The sequence below is a fragment of the Rhipicephalus sanguineus genome, chromosome 10 (assembly GCF_013339695.2).
Source record: "Rhipicephalus sanguineus isolate Rsan-2018 chromosome 10, BIME_Rsan_1.4, whole genome shotgun sequence".
In the NCBI taxonomy this organism is placed as follows: Eukaryota; Metazoa; Arthropoda; class Arachnida; order Ixodida; family Ixodidae; genus Rhipicephalus; species Rhipicephalus sanguineus.
This window is the reverse complement of record NC_051185.1, coordinates 65,763,821-65,790,304: the sequence shown is the minus strand read 5'-3', so window position 1 is coordinate 65,790,304 and position 26,484 is coordinate 65,763,821. Positions and strand designations below refer to the sequence as shown.

The window sequence follows — 26,484 nt, the reverse complement described above, 5'->3', positions numbered from 1 at the left end:
GCTAATGCTTGCCGCTGTTCGAGTTTCTATCGTGATAGTACTACCACGATGGAAAGAAACACAAACAGCAAAAAGCTTAACTTTTGGCCCAGTCGAACTCCGACATGCCTTGACTGCCGCTATGCAAATCTGTGCTTTTCAGCCGGCGTCATCGTAGCACTAGAATCTTGGTCTAGTGCTACGATACCTAATCATCTGCCAGTCGTGCCTAGCACTCTGAGCGCCAACGCGGTGCGACAGAGCCAGCCAGAGCAGGATTCTAGTGCTATGGTAGTGCCAGTTAAAAGCACAGATTCGCCTAGCTACAGTCAAGGCATGTCGGAGTTGATTGCGCTTTTCGCCATTTGCATTTCTTTCCATCGCGATAGTACATATCACCTTCACCTCTATTAAGTATTTTTTAAGTTTAAAAGCTTGTTATAGGGGTTTATATGCGCTAAGTATAGTAAACTTTAAAGTGCAGCATATTTTACCGCTTATATCTAGCACTGTACTGCTATTCAAAGTTCCCTACCAGTCAACATTGCTTCCACTTCACTTCTAACCGGAAATGTGGCTACTGTGCATGCCTAGTTCCAATTGTTTAAAATATTGTGCAAGTTAGTCTGGCCATGGCAAAGATGCTGATTTTTATTTATAATATGCGATATACACTAATCGAACTACTCGATTCGAAATTATTCGACCAAATCACTACTCGCTTCGAATTCGTTTCAAACTTCAAATTTACTATTAGCCCATCCCTAGTTTAGTCATCTAAACCCCAGCCACAGTGCATCTCTATGTCCGAAAAACGCGCCAATTATTCAACTTTCTTGCCTGAAAAGTGCTGCCACCCCGCGGGAAATGAAAGGACTTTTTTTTCTTGTGCCTCGCTCTTTCGGTTTTCCTTCCACGGCTTATTTAGGCCCGTGCATCAGCTACCACTCATACATCCAGGTGTGCACAGGCACATGCTAGTAAGTACTGGTTAGTCTAAGTGGCCGGTTTCCATTTGCTGGGCTTGAAAAAGCACACGTCTATCAGGTTTCCAATCCGATGCTCCATTCTGCAACAGTTTTTAGCGTAAAGCAACACAAGACAAATAGGGAGGGACCCAACACGTGTAGCGCACATATTGTGTCCTTGCCTATATGTCCATGTGTTGCTTTGTGTCAAAAAAAAAAATCGCATTATCTCTCACTAACAAGGCTGCATTTCTGCCCTAGTGAAGTCCACGTCTATTTCATAGCTCACAGGGGTGAGATTACAGCTATTCCCACGTGAATGCAGGTACTATATAGAAAAAATGCCGTTGTATACAAAGAATGCTGCCGTTCCAGTGCATTGTCTTTCTTAAAGGGACCGACAACTGGTCACAACGTGCGATTAGATCCTAGTAAAAATGAAAAGACAGTGAAATATAGTGACAGATTCCAGCATCCTTCTCGCATTGTGAGTAGGATTTAAATTTTTAAATCATGTTTAAAAGTAACAAAAACCGGTATGTCGCGTAACCTGGCAGAAGAGCCTTAAAGCTGGATTATGCAGTTTATCACTTTTAGCTGTATGTAGTCACATAGTCTTATGCTGTCATGCGCTCCAGAATTAGTCCTGAAAATTAGAGTATGTATATTATTATCTATCCCCGCTCTATTTTGTGCTGCTTACGAGGTAAAAGGTGTTGCACGGTGAGAAGCGGCGCTGCCTTCGCGGTAACCAGTAGAACATGTTGAGCCTTGGCGCATACGCGCGGAGTGCACGCATGTGCAGCAAACCGCTGTGCTCGAACACGAACCGCTCTCGCTCTCACTGTTTGCAGCATGGGTTGTCACTTGTGTTTACGACTTCATATTCACCGCAGATTGACAAATTCTGATTCCAAACGTTTCACAGCGTTTTCCACGTTACCGTTCCGTGATTAGACACTTTCACCGCTAAGCTTTCCATTGCGCTAAAGAAAATGGGCACCATAAAAATTGGTTGTCGGTCCCTTTAAGAATCTGCAAAAGTGGTTACCTCTTGTCGATAATAGAATGGAGGGTTACTAGAAGTTCCTCACTCGTTTATTTTTTCGACAAACGTACAATTATAGTTTCCTTGCATATGCTTGCATGTACAGCAAAGAAGAATAAGATGGCTTTCGCCTTCGAGTCATCTTAAGGAAATGCACAAGGGACCGTATGACTTCCAAGGATTGTACCATATGTACCCTATTCTGGCACACTCCCATATCTAACACGCACCCAATATCCACGAGTCTGAACTGGTAAAATAAAAAGGCACGTGGATGTAATGTTTACCTATTCTTTAAAATAAAACCATGGCACAATCACAGAAATAAAGTCAAATTTACTGTTTGTAGAATGAGAAATTGATCCCCTGGCAGTTCCTTCGCTTCTCACATCCAGTTTCCACTAACCATAATATTACTTTTGGATAGGCCTCTATCATGCACCAATTTAAGGGCAGCTACCTTGACAAGCTCGGCATATACGACGTTGTTGTTTAAGCAAGTCGGCAAGCTTATCCTCAAGTCCCATTATTTTCCCCATTTCTGGCTCGCGCAGAATACTTCTGGTTCACCTGCAGCTGAAGATATCTTCCCTTTGTTTGTGCTACCCACAGACATTAGTCTCGAGTGTGCAAAGAAAAAAAAAAAGGGTATGACGCGGCTCTCTTGCAACTCTCTTCAACGCACAAAATAACTTTCCTTTCAAATGCATTCTCATAATAAAAATGGAGCATCGCCATTTGAGCTTGATCATGAAAAGACATGATGCATACAAGCATCAGTCAATTACAAAACAAATCTATGCCACGAACAAAAAAAAGTGCTCAGTCACCACTCTGTCGTGGCACTGACACTGTCTTACCCCTTCCGATGGTCAGTTTGACATCCAACTGTAACATGCAGGCAATTTTCAGACCAGTTTTATCAGGCAGAAAGTATGCGTTAGATTCATGTAAGTATGGCGCGTAAGATGCAAGTTAGCTTTCAAAAGGATAGTGCAAGGCCACGTAAAGGTGCAGGAGGAGATCCCAAATGATCTTAAGGGGGGATGCTGCTCTTTAAAAACTTTGTATTCCTGATTCATTTTAATGAAACTTGTTGAGTTCACGTACATTTGTACGCTGGTTTCAAATATGAGATTATTTTTCCATTACAACGTGTAATTTTTTAACTATCAGACATTTGATGTGCCTTTCTGTGAGCAAGGCTTCTCCTAAACTGCAATTCCCAAGATTCAGCTTCGAGATTCCAGCTTCGCATCAATTTATTCGCAAATGTTCAACATACTATAACTTTTGTTCAAATTGGTTTAGAATGTCCACTCTTGTTCTATGGCATCCAGTTCTCATCCCAGAATATTGCGATATGCAGATTTACTTTGTAACTGTCAGTCTGGAAAAACATCTGCCCAAAACAAGTACACGAATATTTTAAAAACTGCATAATATGCTAGAAAAATAATTGCATATTTGAAATCAGCACACAAATACAGCAGACTCTAAGAAAACCGAAACCTCAACGGAACAACCGACTAATACAATTGGTATCGTACTTGAATTCTGCTTCCCTGTTCATCTCTTGGTAAACGGAACTCCTATTAAATGGAGCACATTTTTTTGGTCCCTACAGCTTTTGTTTACCCGAGAGCCTACTGTGTATCCATAAACTGAGCGAGTGTAATAACAATCGATGAAGAACTTCATTGAAGTTTTAAATAGCAGCCTCCCCCCCTCGAGTGGTGCTACTACAAAGAAGGCTGTGTGCTTCACCTGAGCGGCTAGTAGCGCTGCGCTTCGCTCGTCTAGCTGCCGCTGAAGTTCGGCAGCAGCATGATCTTGCTGGGCAGGTGCTGCCGATGAAGGCGGAACAGTGCTGGGTGTGACAGGCACGATTCCGTTGCTGTCCGATATCGAGGACGGCATCGACTCGTCGATGTAAAAATCTGCTGTCTGGAAATCATGCGAGGTGTGCCCCTGAATTAAAAAAAGAAAAAAGCTACAGCTGCACAGGACCCGTGTGTACACTGCTTATGCTCGGCGGGTAACGTGTGTAGCTTGCGAAAGCTACATCCCAGTAGTGTGGTCATTAGCAGTCTCACCACATGCGTTTTACAGGGCAGTTATATTAGATCTGTGTATCATATTCCTCTCGCCTATGACAAACATTATCTAGGGCGGGCAGGCCACGGACTAAATTAAGGGGGGACGCGGGGATCAAATCGCGAAAAATGGCAAAAAAATCGATTTTCTGAAAATCACATTTTCAGTTTCTGTAGCCCTTTTTCTATCTAATTCCAAAATATCGTCGCTGAAAACCACGTAGAAGTGCTAATAAAAATTGTTGCACCCGCTGAGGTGGCGAAAATTATCGCGGAAATCGCAAAAAAAAAAAAGCGTTTTTCAAAAAATAATAGCTCCGCAACGACGCGACCAAGCACCACCATCTAGGGCTCGTCTGAAAGAGCATTTCTCCGTCTTCAAATTCCCCGCCTCAGCTGGCTCCTCCATTTAAAAACAAGCGCACAAAAAGCAAACGTTTAAAGGTCGTTTCGAGGCCCCCGATTGGCCGCGGCCACCATGATGCTCCAGCGTGCCTCGCCATTGGTCCGATGGTCGCTCCCGGTGTGCGTCGTCTGCGGCTTCCGCGTTGCGCGGTCACGGCTGTCAAAAATCACGCTAATTACAGAAGCGTTCGCACTCGTTTTGTGTTCGCTGGTCGACGATAATTACGCGTTAGCAGCTGCACCCAGAAGCTCAATCATCAGACCGTGCATCAGACTGCGATAGCCTGACGCGCTCGTCGCGAACATCGCAGAGCACGTCGCGTTCACTCGTGGGACCCGCGGTTAGAAGTTCTGCCCGTCGGCATCTCGGACCTCGTGACTAAGACCACCGCGGGACGACCTTTTGTGCTCGTGATCGAACATGACTAACTCGGAAACATCGGGCACCGCGGCAGCGCACACCGCGACCGTGCTTACTGCTCGGAGTCGTGGCTAGGCCTAACTACGTTCACGGCGCCGACGAATTCGAACTTTGCGAGGAAGAACATCGTGCTAGCAAACATGCGAAAGCGAACAATCCGCAGTGCGCTTTGTTGCAAACTACTAATGATATCGCCCGCTGGCAGCTCGGAATCGCTGATCGGCATTTGACGCATCGGCAGCTGCGCCGCGGACCCCACGGCCACGGCCGCTCGATCTCCCCAAGTTCGTCGCACAGCGATCGCTCGAAGCACCGTGACTTCGCGCGTCGGCGCCCCAAAATGCGAGGCCAAGCATATTCCACGCCGATGTTTCATCGCTGCGGCTTGGCATATTGCGCATCGCCACGAAATGCCGCCACCCAGCATATCGGGCACCGACTTCCCGAACCCCGCGGCCGAGCACTTCGCGGTGAAATAAGCACTCAGTGGTGATTTAATTTAGGCGCGCTTCAAACCGTGCATGGTATCGCAGCAAGCTTTTGTAAATGTACTGAAATAATGAAAGCCTCGCCGACTACCATTACCACGACCGGGTGAATGGTGAAGCATATCAAGGCGGGGGTGACAAATGAACTTGTGTAAAGGAGTGGACGAATTTTTATCTGCCAAACTCGTTTCATTAAGTACAACTCAGAAATTCTTGTGCCACCAATGTCTTGGCCATAACTGCCACAGCACACCTAAATTTGCATGCCACAGACTTGTAATGTGCAAGTCTGGCCATTAAACCTGATAGACTCACCCTTCAAAGAGCTGACAAAAATAACCAATAAAGAAAAAAGAAAGCACATAGTGCAGAAAAGTTAAAGATCAAGGACATAAGAAAACCCCTGCAAGCAAAGACACTAAATATTACAGCCCCAGGGCATTTTGATTTACATGTAGTGGCTGTGCAACTTTAGGGCCCGTTTTCTCAGAAGTGTGTTTTGACCCGACTGTCTCACTTGCAGAAAGCGTAGCACGACTATGGCTTGATGGATTTTCATGAGGTCTGTTGCATTGTATTCCCTAGTCAATTCTCTACGCTGTGACATTCCTGTATTTTTGAATTACTCTCTCATTTTTTTACTCTTTAGCTAATTTGACGTGACGATAACGAATGCATTATGCAAACATAGATGTAATGTTCCGTGTAAAAAAAAAATCGAGGTAATAAAAATATTTAGAGAATGTCACAGCATGAACCATTCCTATGGCTAAAATATAAGGGCGACTTTGGGCTTTTACCACGTTTTGTTGTCACGCCAGGCTTTCTGCAAGTTTGGTACAAGAATGATGCAAGTAAAAATTTATAATGTCAAAACTGCTGGAGACATCTTAATGAAACTTTGTAAATAGTCATTCAGTGCACTTCCCAATAAGTATGCCAAATTTCATTGTTCTACTACAAAAAATAAAGAATTTCAGCTTTGATCCCCACCTCCCCCCTTAAAGGGGTATTGACATAAAAATATCTGGCTGTCATAGTTTTTTTTTTTCTGCATCAAACGAAAGGCCAAGCCCTCAAGAGCCTAGAAAATGTACTGGTAAGCATGAGTGTACCCCAAAAAATTGTGATACGTTTTTAAAAGCTACTTTCGATTCCTACTGTACCCCGACATCACGACATGGTACGAGCTTCTCGTCACATGCTTTCACACGATATCGTGACATTTCCATGGCCACTCCTTTCCGTGGCTCCATTTGCAACACACAGGCGGCTATTTTGAATGCTTTGGTACCTGACATCATCACAACTAGCCATATTGGTGCGTGAAGTCACCATAACTGATACGATAGCCTGATGTCACGCTGGTGCCGATGTCAGTAGGTGCACCACGCGAAAATTGACTAATGTCAAAATGAAATACCTTAACACAGGGCTGCCTCTGTATTCAGGAGATTTGTATGACAGCGTAAACTCAGATTTGAATATTGGTGTCAGTGCCCCTATAAAGGCTCAAAAGGCACAATATATATAAGTGGTCATCGAGGTTGGCTAGCATTGCACTGCAACACGTGCTTTACCTGCTTTACCTGCTCTACTGCTTTACCAAAGAAGTGCCATGTTGGCAAAAAATACACTAACAAGAGTCATAGTCACTAACAAGACTACAAATTAAGTATTTGCCCTCAGTGCGAAAGTTGAAAGTATTCCTTCCCTATCCTTATCAAGAAAGAAGAAACATTTTTCACGTGTTGATTTGTGTTGCATGGTTCCAAGGCCACTAGAGTGACTGCAATGCATGTATTTGTGCTCTTGCGCACCTTTAAATAACATCACTTGTTGAAGTTGGAGCGAGTGATGGTTTCCCTCTGCCCATGTGTTCTTTGTGCTTCACCTGCGGCAATCTGCAGAGACTTTTTTTCCAATCTGCAGCCTTGCTTACATGTGCCAATGGCTCGCTGCCTGCAGACCAACTAAGTGAAGCCAATCTGATAGCCTGAACTTGTGTGCCTGGAATGGGCAGTTTCAAGCTGTACACTGCACTTCTGCTAGCTACAGAACCCACCCCTTAAACTTCAAGCAGACAAGGACTCGCTATGCTTTAGCAGGTGTTGATCTGTACTCCATTACTGGTCCCAAAATTGCAGCAGCATGCTCGTTAAAATAAGGCACTGTCAACCAAACCCGATGCCTGCTTCGCCAGACCCAGGAACTTATTATATGCATGCTCACTATCACAAGGTCTCGCTGTATTATTTGATGGTAAGGCACCCAAAATACACACGTTGTACGGCACTTGACAGCAAGCAGGTTGCACATGGTGAGAAGTTTGTATAGTCGGTAACAAAATAAGAATAAATACAAGCTCCACCCATAACCATCACTCTCCCACCCACAAAGAATTTGCACAGACGTTTCATCCTATCACATTTGCTTATTTCCGTGACGTTAAGCACTTTTTGCCTGTTTCAGATAGTTGGTGTACCCATATAGGCCTCGACAGCTGGTATAGTGGCGCTGCGGCGCTGGAACAGTCGGCGCCACCAGTAGCGACCACACGCATGATCCCGTCGCGACACGTTGCGGGCGTTCTTCGCAATGACATTGCGGAACGAGCAGCGCGCGTTATTGTGTGGATTCTGCAGAACTGAACCCATAGAAAGATGTTTAAAACAAAAGCAGTCTTCTTAACGGCAATGATGCTTAAGCTGGCAATCATGCTAACGGCGTTAGGGAGGAAACTGTGTCTGCAAAGGGGCCCTCCGAATTCATTGGCAAGTGTGTTGCTCAGACGAAGAGCGTACACTAGGACGTCCACCTTCAGGTTATCAAAGTTTTATCAAGGTCTTGTATTATTTACAGTCAATAAAAGTTTTCTTTTTATTTATTACACGAAGAGCTTCCTTTGATTTTTGCATCCGTTCTGTTGGTAGTTGGTGTTCAGGCTAAGCAAGAGAAAAGTTCGGTCGTTCTGTTCCTCTCGCTTTTTTGCATTCACTCGTTCCCTTGGGCTGTTCGATGATTTCTGCACATTTTCCCAGTTGTCTATAGCAACAATTGCACATTGTGAGAGCAAGGTGCACATGCAAGGCTCAGCACCGAGGATGGTGTAAGCACACCGCCGCCTTGGCTATGTTTGTCAACAAGTGCGAGCACACATCCTGCACAGACCTACCACGCAGCTGGCAGCTGGCTCTGGCAATCATCACGTCCCCGTCTAGATGTTAAGTTCTTTAACGCCTCATCGTAGGGTCACGCTGCCGCCTTTCCCATAGCACGAAGGAAAAAGCATCGGGACATATCTGCAAAGCGCAGGGCTACCAAGCTTCTCTCATCATTGCCCAAGAAGCGGGCACTGCATATGCAGTTTCGGTGCTTCACGAGCTGACAAAGACCTCCATCGAGGCTAAAAAAGGCAGAGTTTGACCACAACGAGCAAATATGTGAAATAATATCAAAGAAAGCATTAAAGAAATGAAGAGTGTCTGTTTATCCCGCACGTTGCACCGCCCTCATTCAACACTCTCATCGCTCGTTCTAGTGAGCCTTCTATTTAAATTCGTATAATTTTACTTTTGGCAGCTTACTGGCAGCATTTCTGTAGCTGTTGTGACAGCCATACCTGCAGCACACCCGCACGCACAAGCAAACTGAACGTTCGTAGGACATCAATACAACACTGCTCCGTCATTGTCTAGCCATGGCCTCCGAGAATGGCTCTGGCAATGCGACGATGCGTTGCCGGAGCCAATCTAGGAGGCCAGGGTTTGACCGTGAATTAGTTTCGTCCTTTTGAGCTGCTGTGGTTCCGCCCGTATGCACCCTGCTTTCAACCACGACTGACTAGTAGCGCGTCGCGCCGCATGCTGCGCCACTTGTTCAGCGAAAGCTGCAGTGCACTGGGCCTATAGACACATGTTCATGTTGCTGATTTGAAGTCGAAAACTTGAACGTCCTGGCGAATTTCATCAGAGATTCAGACATTGCTGCTTAAGCCAAAGGTCATAATTTAGGCAGGAACAACGAACTTTAGTTTTCAATGTGCATGATGTTTACATTAGCAGAGGAAAAGTACTTATGGCTTGAAAGGAAACCAGCTTGCATGAATCTCTTACATAGGAGATTAACAAGCACGCCGAGGTTTTTCGGGGGGAGCTTGTACTTATTCTTGGGTTTTACCGACTGTAATTAGTGTGAAAGTTGCACTCGTCAAATAAAAAAGGGCAAATGACTCAACGTCTATTGCATATACGTTTAGTGGGTAAATACATGCACCGAGGTCATGCACTGCATGCAACTTCACAAGGGGATCAGAAGGTGCCATACCAGGGAGTCGGGGGAGCAGAGGATGGCGTCCTGAGGTACCGGCATGCCCAGGATGTCAGCAGCATCTGCCTTGAGGCCCGGAGAGGGTTCGTCGGCGACCTCTTCAAACTCGTCATCGGACATCGCCAGCTTCGGCGTGTGCTCACGGTCTTCAGGACAGGCACCGTCGTGGCAGTCCTTTTCAGAGGAGGTACTCTGTGTCAAGAGAAAAAAATTAATTCACAAATAAAAGATTGCCACAATCCAGTACAGTAAAAGCTCATTCATTCGACTCTCGTTAATTTGGAAAATCGGTTCATTCGGACACGTCATCTTGTCCCTGTAAATATACACATCACTCTATGAGACTGGGCGCTCATTATTTCAGACAGATTTGACCGCAAATCGAATAATTCGGCAACTTTCGGGCCACTGGCAAGGCTCGAAAATTAAAAAAACAATTCGGAACAAAAGTGAAGCTCAAACGCAGCATCGCCATGGACATCAATTATCGACTTGGCTTTACTTGAGACTGGTTGAACGCCTTTTCTTCGCGTGTGGGTTTGGCGGTGCCATTTTGTTGCTTTGTTCCCGCTGGTGTGCTGCGTCGAGGAACGATTCAGTACGGCTCCTTTAGCTTGATCGTTGCTGGTGCTTTTGTGCCGACTTCTCGTGTGAACGCACTCTCCGCCAATGGCCACGCCGGCGAAGCGGCCCAAGTACGAGGCCAAGGACTTCACCACTAAAGTAGAAATTTTGCGTGCCCTGAAAAATGGGCTCTCCCAACAAGAAGTTGCTCCTGTGCCATGACGACGGCAAACAATACGACGAGAGTCTCCTAAGCGCAGTTAGCATTCTTGCGTATGTGTGGCAGAACACGCCTGCGCATGCCATTGCCAACTGTTTCAGGCGCAGTGGCTTTGTTGTACCCGATGCCGCAGTGGCCGAAGTGTCGCCGGACGACGGTGCCGATGACTGGCAGGATTTTGGAAGTGTTATGCCTGATACAGTGACACTCGACGATTATATCGGCATTGATGATGGCGTTGCCACTGCCGGCTCTCTGACTGATGAGGAAATCGTCAAGGAATGATGCATGGCGACGAATCCGAGAACGAAGAGCCTGAAGAGGAGCAGCCACACAGGCCCCCTCGTACTGTGAAGGAAGCCGCAGAGGCCCTTGTCTCTGAAGAATTTTGTTTTGGCACTGCAGACAGCATGCCGGCTGCTGAGCACCTTGAAGGGCTCTGAAGAATTGCGTCCGTGCGAATTTCTGCTCGAAAACAGACACGCATCCGCGATTACTTTGTAAAGTAAAGGTATGTTGAAAAAACTTGCATTTATTGTGTTTATTTCGACCATTCGATAATTCGGACATTCGGTTAATTCCGACATTTTTACCGGCCCCTAGAAATCCGAATTAACGAGCTTTTACTGCAGTAGTATTTCTTCAGCTCCAAAGCAGCTTAAAACACATGGCAGACTCCTGCGACACTATTTGAACACGGTCAGCAAACGCTGCAAGCCTGTACTCTTGGATCTCGGGAACATACCTGCCCATTATTATTGTGCAGTGCAAAGTACAGAATTCAGAATTTCGTGCCAAAAACAGCGAAAAATTGCTTGCTCTCTCTTCATCAATGTCATCAACTACGCTTGTTTTCTAAGGGAGGAGCCAGCTGAGGCAGGAAATTTGAAGACTGAGAAATGCTCTTTCCCATGAGCCCAAGATATCAACGCCTGGTGGCGCCGTTGCGGAGCTATGATTTTTTGAAAAGCAGTGTTTTTTTTATATTTCCAGAATACTCTTCACCACCTCAACAGGCGCAAAAAAAATTTTTAAAGCACTTCTATCTCGTTTTCAGTGAAGATATTTTGGAATAGGAAATAAAAAGGTCTACATAAACTGAAAATCTGATTTTCAAAAAAATCACTTTTTGCTTGCCATTTTTCGCGATACGAAAGCCGCGTCCCCCTTAAAGTAGCAAAAAAAGGTGCTGCACGTTGCTTATCTACTTACAGTAGAACCCCGCTGATACGTTTTTGAAGGGACCGTAGGAAATAAACGTAAGAGATGGGAAACGTAAGAGCCGAAAAACAGGAAAAACGGCAAAATATTTAGTGGTACAGAATTTTATTTCAATTCTTACGAGCAGCACGAAAATTGGCGCGCTCAGCCGCGATCTAGTCGATGGATAGAAACGCGGAGCTTAGGACGGCCTCATCCATAGAAATGTAATCAACGTATGTGATTTTTTTAACACCAACAGCTGTAGGTATGAAAGAACTAAGCACACGCAATCACGACCGGCGCGGCGAGTCCGACCGCGAACCGCACGCACGACCATTCGAGCTCCAACCAGCTCGAACTCCTCCCGTTCTCCGACAAATAACGATGATGATGAGTCTACGCCAACGCGATGGCAGAAGTGAATGCCAATCTCGAAGGCCTTGCTTTCGCAAGCGATTACGTCATACACGCCATGTTTGTGCAATACAAATCTCAAAGGCTATGCTTTTGTCAATAGTAAATGCCAATCTCGAAGGCCTTGCTTTCGCTAGCAGTTACGTCATAGACGCCATCTTTGCAATTTGAATCTCGAAGGCCATGCTTTTGTTTGCATCAATTGAAAGATTCTGCTGCTTGCGCCTCTCATGCGGCTAATATTACTGTCAAACGAGGCCAAGCTGCGTGAAAATGCACCATGGCCGCTCTCTTTGGTAGTCACTCGGTCGGCTCCGAGCACACTTCGCGACGTATCATACGGGAACGGTCCGACAGTTACGACGTAACAGCGGGGTTCCCAATACATTGTATCCTATGGGAGCTATGCCGGGACCGGCGAAAAACGACAAAACAGCCGGGAAAACGCAGCAGTGAGGAACGTAACAGCGGGTTTCACATTTTGTTATTGACAGGGTTTTCACCACACATACGAAACGAACTTTCAGCTTTAGAAACTCAAAGTACCTTCATTGCCTCCTCAGTTTGGTACTTGGCTTCTTCCAGCGGCAGCTCCTGGCAAGAAGCGTGCCCTGGAATGCAAGACGACGAAGCTTTCACTTCAGGTTGCAATGCATCGTCTCCACAAGACTGCATGGCATCTGAGGACTGCAGCACGACGGTGGGCAGCTCGACTGTGTCGGGAGTTTGTAGCAGCTCAGACATCTCTGGAAGCGCTTTCCGGAGGACCTCCAAGTCTTCGGAAGACAGGGGGGGCAGATTGTCATCAAATGACCTGGGATTCCGAGTCTGCATAGAGGGAAGAAAGAGGAGAGACCAAGTCAAAATCTGGGCGATTACGGACGTTGCTGCATGGTGAAAGGCACACAATTAAGGCGAAATCCTTACACGTTTCATAGAGTCAAAAAATTTTCAAGATTTGTCGAAACACGAGGGGACATCAAGAGACGGTGGCGTCAATACAAACGATGCAAAAAAAAAAAAGCAATAAAAGTCGGTCAAAAGTTACGCGATACTCAGGTGCATGCATGTGTACCAACCGGGGTACCGAAAGTCCCATGACCTCAATGTAACTCGACGCCATTACGACGTCGCAGATTGCCAAAGCTTATGACGTCACATGACGACACCATCAAACATCATCATCGTTTGGTCAAATGCAGGATCCCGTAGGCAGTGCAAAACTGCGTTAGGTGCATAAAGCCTCCACAGGAGGGCAGGGGGGTCAATACATGCGGCTGTAACTTAGCAACGTTGCTTGTTGGGCGAGTTGGAACGAGTCAGTCATAACGTAGTTCAGCGCAAAAAACAGGCAACAGACGACACAGATGCGCTGTGTCCTTGTCCCCTCGCTCGTCTGTTGCCTGTTTTTTGCACTGAACTACATTATGACATGCGGATGAGAAGAAAAGGCTTATACAGACAAACCTGGACATAACGAAATTGACAAATTCCCGAAAAAGTTCGTTACAAACAGGTTTTCGTTATATCCAGTTTCAGCACAAAAATTCGGAAAAGAAACTCCCAAATTAAACACAAGAAGAATTGAAGGCAGAGCTCACCCGAAACATTTATTTAGCAGCAAAAGACTGCGTTATTTTGCTCTATTGTTTGGTTGCGAGGGATGGCAACACCGAACGTTCGTAGGACATGAATACAATGCTGCACCGCCATTGCGTTGGCTCCGGCAACGCGATGGCACGTCGCCGGAGCCAATCTCGGAGGACATGGTCTTGCGAACTCGCGGCGCAGTGCAAGACGGTGAAGCGTGCGATGACAGTGATGAGTCGAACTCTGAAGATCCGTCGTCACCGTGGTTGCGGACAGTTTCCACCAGCGCACAGTCTGACATCTCGGCAGTGACGACACAGTTGTCGGCATTAAAAGAAAAAAAAAAAAAATCGCAGAAACTGCACGTCATCAGGGGCAGCTCAATGTGTGCGCAGTGAAACCACGCACGCATGCACGGTGTCAAAAATGAAAGCAAAATCCATATGCGGCGTGATCTCAAAGCGTAACGACATGGAGCAAGGATTTTTTTAGTGGCATCACCTGGTGTCACGTTAACAAAGTGCTGTTCAGAGACTACTGTAACAACCAAAAAGTGGCGCTGCCAACACAAAAGCAGATTTTCTTTTCTTTTTCTTTTTTTTTAAAGAAAGCCTGGCACGGTCAGCGTGGTGGAACCCGCGAGCAGCTGGATGACGTTTGAAGGAAGGGAGGAGGAGGGGGGCACACGCGCTCACGGCGGCAAGAAAGCTGGCTTAAGGAGCGCAGGCCTCGCCTGCCCGCCTCGTGCACACCCGCACGAACAAACGAGTGCTCGCTCTCGCCTCACAGTTGCCGGGGCTCAAGCGCGCCGCCGCCACTTCGCACTCTCGTCGGCGGGGCAACCACAGAAGATGCATGCGGCTCCTGCTCGTGCTAAAATGACAAAATTTGGGACAAGATCCCTATGTTGTCAGTGGCGAAAATTGGTTATATCAAGGGTGCTTCCTGCTGCCACTATGTTACATAGAGGTCACAAATACATGTGCTTCTATGGAATAACGGCGGGGAATAGAAAAACTTCGTAATATTGAGGAATTTGTTGCATGGAGGTTCATTATAGGCAGGCTTAAAGGGACACTAAAGGCAAATATTAAGTCGACGTTGATGGTTGAAATAGCGGTCCAGAAACCTCGTAGTGCTGCTTTTGTGCCAATGAAGTGCTTATTTTGAAATAAAATCACGTTTTTAGTGGTCTGCATCGCGTTAGCGCGCTTCAAATCTCCCGCCTGAAAATACGACTCTCATACGTCACTGCTGCCGTGCCCAACGTTTCCCGCTTTTACTGCGCGGCCGCCGACACTAGTAGCAGCCGAGCGGAAGTAGCGGGACCCACAGTAGCAACAATGGCGCTGCGGCAAAGACTTGCTCGGATGGGCACATTCAAAGCCGTCACCAAGTTGCGGTTGGTCTCGTAATCCTCAGTACGAAAGTGCAGCGAGCACACACGCAGAGGTTTTGACTGCTTAGCACACTAGCGCAATGGCATGACACTAAGCCACTTCGAGCGTAAGGGTTCATTCCGCGGCACCCAGTGAAAGGACACACCGGTTTCCTTGCTGCAGCACTGGCGTTGTGCACCATTCGGGCATCCGGCAATATCACACGCATGCGGCATTTTGTCGAACTTTCTGTCAGAGCGACTTTCACGAGCGCGCAAAACACGCACGACAGTACGCGATCCCGAAACTACCACTGAGACGGGCGAGGCACAGTTCGGCGTAAACGGAACCTTTGAACCACGCGCGCCGTTCCCCATGGCAACGCCACGGAGGTTTTGTTTTCCATGAATCAAGCGGAAACGAACAAACAGCATTTTATTACGTCTTTTGATGCTCGGAATGTTCTTTTTTTACTGCTGCTAGTTTGATTACTAGTGATTTATTGTAGGCCGACTTCCCTACGTCATCGGGATCACTTCGAAAATGTCCCACTCGTGGCGCTCATCATGTGATACATTTAGCTTAATTTCTCGGTAAGTAGGGCACTGCTGTTGATAATATTGCCGTTTTAGAAGTTGTCATACATTGGGCTTTCACTCTGACATAAATTGTTATTTGCCTTTAGTGTCCCTTTAACTGTGAAAGAATTCTTCACCTCCTTATGTGCACAGCCATTGCCAACAAAAGAAATAAATGAGATGTCGCAGTCAATGTTGCCTAAATCACCCACAACAAGGTCTTTTCTCTCTTTTTATCAAAGCAAAGAAAAATATTCCATTTCTGCAGCATGACCGCGAGCAGCAAGGGTTAGTGAGCATCCTAAACCAAAAGATGCATGGAGTACGCTTGCACTGCAGGGATGGGTCTTACCGCAAATGGCGGAGGCAAGTCATCCATGCCGGGAAAGAGTGCGTGGAGGAAGTGCTTGGAGAACTGGCTGTTGAAGTCCTTCCGGGCCTGCACTTCGAGGTGGTGAAGTTGCTGGCACTGTGATGACAGCATGCCTGCCCACTGCACGAGGTGTTAGATATTAAAAAAGAGTGACGATCAACCGATGGCGGGCAGCAAGCTTTTCTTGCCACTACCACTTTAAGCTGGTTAATGATAACGTGCGTTCCATAGGAAAGGCCCACCCACCTGCAAGAAGTTGTGGGAAAAGTGACGTCGCCGGATTACTTCGGTGACAGCACGGAGGTAGGTGTGTGGCGCCATGTGGACCTGACGGCAAATCTCGAGCTGCCTGCGCATCTGCCTGATGGCCGCTATGGTGAACATCATGCGCACCTGTGCCTCCGAGATTATCTTCTGTATGTAAATTATCCACCTGCATCAGAACACAAGGGTTCCTTGAAGAAAGGACCAGCTCTCCACTGTGCAAATACAGTAGGATCTCGGTAAACGGAAATGCAAATACCAGGGGTGTGAGAATAGCAAAGTTTAGAACCAAATCGAATAGGAATCCAATGGCAATGGCCCCGAATCGAATATGAATACGAATCAAATACTATTCAAATAGTTATCGAATAGTAAGGCAGCCCTTTCAAAGCAGCCCTAGAATGGTAATGTAACTATTTTGAAAACAGCACAACATCTTATTTGAAACAAATAGGCACAAGATTTAAGAAAGGAACACTGTGATTGCTTTTAAGCTACAAAAAATAATTCCACAATTATGTTAGTTGAAGCAAGCTCATATACAGCAGCAACTAGAGCCTTATCAATATTATTTTAACTGCAGATAGAAATACAGCATTGAATACAGTATTCAAGGTGGCACTTTGTCAACAGCTTTTAGATAAAACTGATGTGCAAACATTAAACAATATTCATGAGTCAACATCATCATGAATGCCATGATGACATGATTGAAGATAGTGGATTGATGCCTCTGTTGCTTCGGCAACACTGGAGTTTTGGGCAAAAATGCCTTCATCCTGTGGTCAACTTAGTGTCGATAATCCCGTAAAGCCTTTGGGCAGCATGCATTTTGTTAATTCAATTATTAAAACAAGAAACGTTACGCCTCTCTGTTCCAACCTTTTGTTCCTTTGAGGTTTTTTTCATCGGTCCTCATTTTCAGAAAAATATTAGGTATTTCCGATATGCACAATTCGATTTGAGTGCCGAATCGAATAGAACACCATTTAATCCGACATTCGAAATTTTCTAATCACACAACCCTAGCAAATACTGATCGAATGAAAGAACAGACTCTTAGTTGATTGGTTTTGTACTTGAGTTATGAAAAAAAAAGAAGACTTAATCAGAACCAACATTACTGCAATTATGTAAACAGAAGCAAGCTCTCATGGACACATAAGGCAGCCACAGCAGTGCTCCCTGCTGCAGGGCCAATTATCAAATTTTTCAGGGTACGATTAGTTAATAACAACAGAAATAAAGGCTGCTGAAATACGAGATGTCACACAGACAATCAAATTCTCAAGCTCTGGCACGAAAATTCGAAGAATGAAACTTCAACCTTTCAACTGCAAGTCCACAATGGAAAATTGAAGTCGGTAAAGTTCTCAAGAGTACCAATTTTACCAGTATTAAAGGGGTACTGATACAAAATTCGCGGCCAAGATAGCCTGCGGGATCGATTCCCGTGAACATGCGTATATCCATCTGCAAAATATCAACAGCAAATATAGCTTGGAAGGTATTTTAAATAAATTTTTGAAGTTTGTGTGAGCGATCGACACCCTCACGCTACTGACACCCTCAAAGGTGACCCCCTTATTTCCCTCATGTGACCACGCTGCAACAAGTTATGACACCATAGCCGCCATCTTTCTACCGCGTTCGCTCCAGCAGCCTACTTCTCGGCGGCTGCTCGCCAAATCGCGCAGAAGTGTGTCACAGGCCTGAGTGTTGACATGATCGAGCGCTGCACCCACTAGGTGGTGATACAGTCGATCCCGGATATATCGAACTCAAAGGGGACCGCGAAATAGTTCGATATATCGATAATTCGAAATACGAAATATGCGTATGTAAGGCTTTAATTAAAGCACTGCAGGCCTCGACACAGTTTTCTGAAATCTTAAAAAGCGCGAACATGACGATTCGTTCACATATGCTAAAGAACAAGGCGAGAACTTCTTTTGCAAGTTAGCGCACTTTATTTCGCATGAAAAAAGTCCGTCAACTTGTCTTGCTTCTTGCGCGCCGTGAATTCATCAAGTCATCGTCAATATTACTGAAGCTTTCCAAATAAGTAAATTCAGCGCCTTCCACCACAACAGCGGTGATTGACGCTGAACGCTGATGCGAGCTCTGTAGCGCGGTAAAGGGTTTAGCGGTGGCAACAGCGACTGGCATCTTCAAACCGCACGGGTCCATTTCCGCAGCACCGGCAACGTCAGCTATGATCTCGGCATCGATGCAGTAAGAAACAGCTACGTCGTTATCTGCACCGATGAAGTCACTCACCGTGCTCCCGTCTGATACGGCGCCTGGAAACGCTTAGTTGCAAAATTCACCGACGCGCCGTATGCCGTATTCGGCGGTCATGACGCGCCCGAAGTCGTCACCTGGCACCAAGGCCCGTAAGGAAACAGTGCGCGACGGTGCTTTACTTGACGTCGTTCCAAGCACCCGTCATCATTTTTATCGCTACGAGCGGGACAATGCTTAGTTCGACTCCCGAATGACGATTTATCAAGAACAAAGCGCGAAGTACACATTCTGCAAGAGAGAACGCTGCACGAAGAAACATTTCTCCACCGTCGACATGTTGGCGATACCGATGGCACTTGTGGCTTTGCAGACGGCAGCCGCTACTTTGGCGAGAAATGCGAAAAAAAGCGTAGCCTCTGAGATTAGCATTTTAAAACCGAAAACACTAAAAATACGTCACGAGGTTGCGGATCTCGAAGGCCATGCTTTGCGGGCCCGCATGCCATCGTGCGCGAAGAGACAAGGAAGGGAATGCAAACGTTACAACAAGGCTGCCAAGTCACTTCGAATTCTCATTTTGGTGCCCTCGGCAATCAGCCTCTTTGAAAAACACTAGCCCATGCGTTAAAACCTGCGGACCGCGTGTCAAATATACCGGTGAACTGACAAGCGCTGCGCAACGAACTAGAGCAACGCAATTTCGTCACCTGCGCGCGACGAGGAATTGGAACTTACAAGAACGCGGCCGAAAAATGATCAATAGTTGTTAGGAAAAATGCACTTTCTGGGCTTCGGCGTGGGGCAGCGTTCGATATAGCGGATGTTTCGCTGTGCGGGAGTTCGATATACGTGCACACCAACCCCATACTTTTGCATGGGAAATTCAAGGGGATTTCTCAACTGTTCGATATAGCCAATATAATTTGATATATCAGAGTTTGATATATCCGGGATCGACTGTAGTTGCACCCAGAGGCTTGTCTTTTTGAAACCGAAACAGGTCGGTAATGAGGAGCCCGTAATTAATTATCTGTCGCGCGCTGCACCAAATGATGTGACGTGCTATGACTAACAGGCCCCCAGCAACGCATTGCAGCAAAAAAAAAAACGCGAGGACAAAATTTTTGTGTCAGTACCCCTTTAAAGGGGCCATGACACGGTCGTCCACCAAATTGCGGTTTTCAGAGAAATATAGAAGTAGAGGGTCTTTGTGCCTATACATGTACAGTCAACTGCCGATTTTTCGGACACCCTAGGGACCGCGAAATCGTCCGAAAAATCGGGCAGTCCGAAAAAACGAATTCATGCGCGTTTATTCCGCTCAAGCGGTCAAATCGCCAAAGCCACGTCTGAAATAGCTTTATTGCCTCCCAGTACGATTATCAGGCATTTTGGTGCGCACCCAGGCTCTCGCAAATACATTCGGTACCTGCCGCGAACCCCGCTTAACCACGTGCCAACTGCCACTTGCAAGAATGCATCTCGTGATGAGCGCCGCTGATACCAGCAAAGCGCGGGATAGATTATGGCTCTCTCACATGGAGCGTTTGGAAACGATGACGCAGAAAACAGACTGTGCCGAAAGAGCGGACGACTCGTCCGGCTTTCGCCGATGCGTGTGCGCATGTAAACGATGCAAACACACATCACCGAATCTCCGCCGATATGCAGCATTTGCTGCCGTGTGAAGCCGATCGTTTCTAGTTGTGTGCAGCACATCGACAACTAAGCTGACGCTGTCACTGTACTGTTGCTGTATCGTACACACGCATTTATCATGAAAGGGTTCGTAATGCGCACTTTGTTCCTGACCGCACACAGGTGCAGCAATGGCGAGCTGGTTTCGTCCGTGAAGGCAACGCGTTTGTGCTATTTATGCGGCGCACTTAGCGGTCTTGCACAAAGAGGCCGCAAGAATGGTGGCGCGTTGGGGTTCCAGCCTGCAACTGCACTCGGCCACATGCACTACCGAGCAGTTAACTGAAGATTCTTATCGTAAGGGTTGTCGGCGATTAAGCCATACTGGCACGTTTGCCAGCTGCCGCCATCACGCCTCCGCGCATTTCCGCTGCTTATCACATCGCTGCATGGCGCCGTGATAGCGGCCCCTTTGAATTTCTGGTCTGCTTCACCCCATAACACTTCGGCATTGCAGCAAAGCTGACTTTCAAACTCTGCTACTGTCGCAAACAGACTTGCGAAAGCGCTGGTTCGAACCTACGAGATGATAGACGCGGCAGAGGTGGGGGGCTTCAAATAATGCCTTTCGGACCTGCAATTTGGGCAGAAAGTCCGAAAAATCGAACGCGGAAGAGTTTCAGTGTCCGAAATTTCGGACGTTCTAATACATTGACTTCTATTGGGCTGGTGACGGTGCCGCGAAAGCGTCCGAATTTTCGAGCATGACCGGAAAATCGGGCGTCCGAAAAATCGGCAGTTGACTGTATGAAAAATGGACTGTAAAAACATTTCATTGCAAAATGAGCCCTAGAAGTCGCCGGTTATAAACCCCGCCCACCGCCGGCCATCGCCATTTTGCCAGGGCGTGGTGACGTATGTGCTTCATGGAGTGGAGCCGTCATCTTCTACCTAAGTTTCAGCTATTGCAAACCATTCAATTTTCAATGCTGAACTGAAGAAAGCTCTAATAGCTCCATTGCACGCGCAGCTGACCTCGAAACAATATCGTTGGCCGGAATACAGACTCTTGCATAACGAGCAGCTTGTTACATCACGGCTCGCGAGTGCACCACTGTTGTCAGACTCTCGGGCAGCTCATGTTATGAAAATTATGAGCGAAAATTGGGTGTCATGGCCCCTTTAGGTCGATTCAATGTTTCACATTAGGTGCCCCCTTTTGGCCCTTACCGCAGCCGTTTCTTGAGGTTGACGCAGAGTTCATTCTTCGCCGTGACGCAGCGACGCCGAATGTCGCGCAGGTTCTCGTGGTGCTGCAGCATGATTCTGAGCTGCTTTATGTGACTCTCGCTCAGGTCAGGCAGGACGCTGGGATCCTTGGAGCGGGAGAAGCTCGACCGGTTGTGCTGAAACGCCTGCACAGTGGTCAAGGAAGGACAGAAATGTTGTCGAGGTTAGCGTGCCGGTCATATGACATCCAACGAAGAGCAAAAATGGAGACTTCAAAATAATCTGTAAAAATAACAGATTCCCTGGGAGAGATTCGCAGCAAATTTTTTACCGTACAACACCCACAAAAGTTCACAGACCAGCAGCAGCCCATTGTTACATACAACGTATTTACCAGTATTATCGTAAGTAGGTTAGACTGTATCTGAACAATCACAGCTGCCAAGGTTCTCTCAGTATATTTTTTGTTCAGTGTGAAAATAAGCAAGAAAGGACCTCCAGGTGCAATAATTATGGCTTCATATTTATAGTGTTGAACAGACTGACATTTAACTTAATTTATTTCTCCTTAAAGGGGTACTCCGACACGAAAATTTTTAGTTTTCGTTTTTGCGTCACATGAGAGGCCAAGCCCTCAAGAACCTGGGAAAGGTAGTGCTATAAGCGCGAGTGCACCCTAAAAAAGTAATTACAGTATGTTTTTAAAAGCTAGTTTTGGTTCCTACTGTAACCTGACGTCACAACACAGTATGAGCTTCTCGTCACATGCTCACACAATATATAGTGATGTTTCCACAGCCGCTCAGCACCGTGGATTTTAATGTTTTGGCAACACACAAGCGGCCACCTTAGAAGTTTTGGTACCCGTCGTCATCACAACTAGCCAGACTGCTGCGTGAAGTCACCAGAATTAGTACTGTAGCCTGACATCAAGCTAATGTCGATGTCGGCAGGTGCGCCATGCAAAAATTGACTTTAATATAGAGCTGTGCGAATAGCAAAATTTTGGGTGCGAAGCAAATTCGAATAATTCAGTGCGAAGATTCAGTGCGAATCGAATCGAATAATTTTCAAATAATTTTCGAATATTTCTCAAACATTTCTCGAACACTTCGAAGTGAAATTACAGACAAAAGTTGCAGAAAATCCCTAAGTATGTTCTCATGAGATAGCAACATGAGTGTTTCTTTTTGCTAGGTTGATGAAGTGCTGGCACAGGGTGGTGTTTCATAGTTGTCTTATCAAGAATGAGGCAATGTAGAGGCCGAATTGTATTTATGTACACGATTTGGTGCAACCAATGTGTTGCCGACAACACTTTACACGTGATAGGCAAAGGTGCCATTTCCTCAGCCTCTCCTCCTCTTTCAACTTATGTGGAAGCCCAACTGATGTGGCGGACAAGGGTGTGCTCCCTTCAAGCCCGGGGTTCCAAATCTGCCTTGTAGACGTTGATATACAAGAACATCTGAAATATTGGATGCTAAAAAGCTTTGGCGTCCGATTTTTCGGACTTCCTGCCCAAATTTCAGGTCCAAAACAGCATTAATTGAGCCCCCACCTCTGCCACATCTTTCATCTCCATGTTGGAAACAGCGTTTTCTTGAGTAAATACATTTGCGACCGTATTGGAGCTTGAAAGGCAGCTTTGCCGCAATACTGGGGTGTGATGAGGTGAAGCATATTGAAAAATCTAGGGACAACTTCCAATCTGACGTTGACTGTCTCTTTACCAAGTTCGACCATAATGGAGCTTGAAAGGTAGCTTTGCCGCAATACGGGGGTGTGATGACGTGAAGCATATTGAAAATCTAGGGACCATTTCCAATCGGACGTTGACTGTGTCTTGGCTAAGTTCGACCGTAACGGAGCTTGAAAGGCAGCTTTGCCGCAATACGAGAGCGTAATGAGGTGAAGCTTATTGAAAATCTGAAGGGCTCACTTTCAATCGGACGTTGACTGTATTTGTCTTTGGGAAGTTAGAATAGTTCGAATAGTAAAATTCTAGTGCGAATCGAATCGAATAGCAAACACTATTCGAAAAATATTCGAAATTTCGAATATTCGCACACCCCTACTTTAATATCAAAATAAAATATCTCATCAGCATTTGCTGAGCTGTATGCTTGCTCAGAGCCATCTCTGCATACAGAAGATTTGTATGGCAGAGTAAACTCTCCTTCGAAAAATGGTGTCAGTACTCTTTCAGGACCCGAAAGGCATTAGACAAAGGAGGTTCGTTCAAAGTGGTTATCATTCAAGTGCTTCAGTAAAATATGCACACAAAAAAGTACAAAGTAAAAAAAAAGATATCAGGAAACATCAGACTTGCAAGTGATTGATGTCAGGTTCATTACTGTGAAATTAAAATTATACGGTAGCAAGTGAAAAGGCAGAGAAAATAGCGCTGGCAGTGCACAGCAGACAATTTGTGGTTCAACGCCCAGTATAACAAGTGATACAAGGTTTGGGCTCTCAAAGTTAGGCGAAACACCACCAGGTGTAAGAAAGAAGCAAAACTGGTATACAAAGGAATCCAAGCAAGGCGCAATGCTCTGGGTGTGCAAAGGTCCTCTGCATTGCCCACAAATGCAAAATCTGAAAACTACCCTAAGAACACGTGGAGTATGTGCGCCAAGGGCAATGCTATTTCTTTACACACGTCAACACTTCCATGTTGACAACCCAATGAAACCAACAGACATTGAAGCTGAGGAAGGTATGGGGAGAGCACTGGACGCATTATCCGAAGGTTGTAGGTTCGGTCCCTACCTGCGACAATTTGATTTTCCATCCACTTCAATTCCTGTCCATTTATGTCATACTATACTACAGTTCAAGCATACAGGTAATGCCCCCTAAACCTCCTGGAGAAGCAGCAGTGTCTGTTCATTTCATTAGACTGTGTCTAACAACAGAAACAAGTCCTCAATCAAGCCCTCCTTTTTTGTACTTTGATGTTCAGTTGCAAATGACTCAAACACTGCCTATTGGATCCCGCTTCCTCTTGTGCTGCTTAACGGAGGAGAGCGGGACTTCACAAACCTGCAGGTAATCCTGCTGGTTCTGCACCAGTTTGCGAGCCCTGTCCATTAGCTCATCGAGGTTCGTCAGCCACTCCTCGACACCACGAATCTGCAGCATGTCCTGGTTGTCCACCAGTTCCATCACCTTCTGCACCTCCGTGCGGCACCTCTCCTTGCCTTCTGCAACGAGCTGGGTGCGCGCGCGTTTTCCGGATTTAGTCCAAACAATGATGCAGCTGTACCGATGGCTAGTGCAATAGGAATGATTTAACTTGGGGGATCTATGCACTGCTAATCTTTATACACTCAAACTTCGATATAACAAACACAGATATAACGAATTATCGGTTATAAGGAAGTAAATGAAGAATAGTCTTGTCACAAATACAGTGTCACAAATAAACGTTTATAATGAATTTTCGGATATAACGAAGTTATTTTCGTGGCAGATGTGACTGTTGCAATGAGGTTTGAGTGTAGTTATTTTCAGAAAGACTGTATGACTTTTGAAGTCGTACTGCTGGGCAAACATCATCAGAGCACCAAGAGAACATATGTTGAAAATTTAATCAAAATTGGCAGAAACAGAAAAATCGTCGAATTTCTCCTCAAAAGCCACACCCACCTGCTTCAGGCATGCCTTGCATTGAATGGCCATCTCCTTCAAACTGCTTTTGCTGTCCTGCAGCAACAAAACAAAGAAGCACAGATCTTGTCTTCGTTAGAAGAACAGCAAGAGAAACCAGCTACAACAGCTGTCATTTTCAGTAGCAAGGGATGTCAATACCAGATGTGGCAGCTTACTAAAGTGAAGCAATGAATCGGTTTAGATTGATAAACTGTACTCTGAGAACTCGAGTATGCGCTCTACGAGGCGGACCTCCCCGTTACCGGAATGCTGTTGAACGCCGATATCGTTGAGATGGCCGTGAACGACGCAGATGACCATGCAGATGAGGAAGAGCCTCGAGAAGTGCCTACCATGACAGAAACACGTAACGTGCTGCGCTTGCTCCGCAACAAGGTCGAATGTAGCGGTGGCGACCAACAACTCATGCGATGTGTTGAGCAACTGGAGAACGCCTTTCTCGAACGCGAACAAGAAACAGGCGAGCATCACGCAGTTTTTTGGTCCTCTGTAATAAATTTTTCTTCCCTCCGAATTCTTGTGCCTTTACTACGGTAGCTGTCTCGTGCAGTGGAGCTTTTCCTGGCAGCACTGGCTTTTCTTTTACAGTGACCTGGGCAAACATTTTCGGCGTTTTGCTTAACTCGAAATACCGCTTATCTCGAAATTTTCCCCGGATTTGACGACTTTGTGTTAACGAGGGATTACTGTAAATAGAGTGTCCCCAAGGTTTCATTTCATAAGCATCTCTCCGCCTTCTAGGCTACTGCAGAACTAATATACAAGGAGGCTGTCAAGCATACAAATTGACAAGTCAGGACCGACACCTAGTTTGCCAACAGCAGCTGCTAGCCACCAGACCAGCTCTTTCTCACCTTCGAGTTGATCCAGTCTAGCAGCATCATGCCCTTCTGTTCGTCGTGTTGCTCGGCCGACAGCAGGGCAGGAAGAACTGGAATTTTTCCTAGCAGCACAATGTCTTCTTCCAAACTGCACAGCAATGAAATCCAAAGGGCAACAAGCATGGTTAGGCCACGATATCAGTAACTTCAATATAACCTAATTATTGGTGTAACAAATTATTTAACTTTGTTATTTCGTGTCCATAACATGTATTTCTAACCTCCACGTAATGGACTTCATCAGTATTGCATGAAACCATAAACGTGGCCATTGGCTCAAAGGTTAAACACAATTACAGGTCAATGCAAATATTCGAACAAATATAAAAGTATTCGAATTCATTTCGACCAGACTTTAACGTTCCCATAATTTAGAAGTATTAGAAGCAAACAGACTTATTCTTCCACATGTAACCCTCATGATAAGATTGCAGCGCAGGGCAGCTATGCCGCAAAACCACCTTCTCAGGGGAAATTTGCACTTGTGGGGGTGC

At 46.0% G+C, this 26,484-nt stretch overlaps 1 protein-coding gene across 1 annotated transcript in view; it reads right to left on the bottom strand.

The window, feature by feature from the left end:
* The window catches only part of LOC119372036 (RB1-inducible coiled-coil protein 1), a gene marked incomplete at its 5' end in the record, with an annotated part of 47,173 nt that extends 21,095 nt beyond the window's left edge, over positions 1–26,078 (bottom strand). The window contains 9 exon segments of the mRNA XM_037642477.2: positions 3,763–3,966; positions 9,732–9,926; positions 12,682–12,963; positions 16,035–16,175; positions 16,302–16,488; positions 21,435–21,619; positions 24,480–24,650; positions 25,086–25,142; positions 25,964–26,078. Of these exon segments, the coding sequence (XP_037498405.1) occupies positions 3,763–3,966; positions 9,732–9,926; positions 12,682–12,963; positions 16,035–16,175; positions 16,302–16,488; positions 21,435–21,619; positions 24,480–24,650; positions 25,086–25,142; positions 25,964–26,078 (1,537 nt within the window).
* Positions 26,079–26,484: the final 406 nt, after the last annotated feature.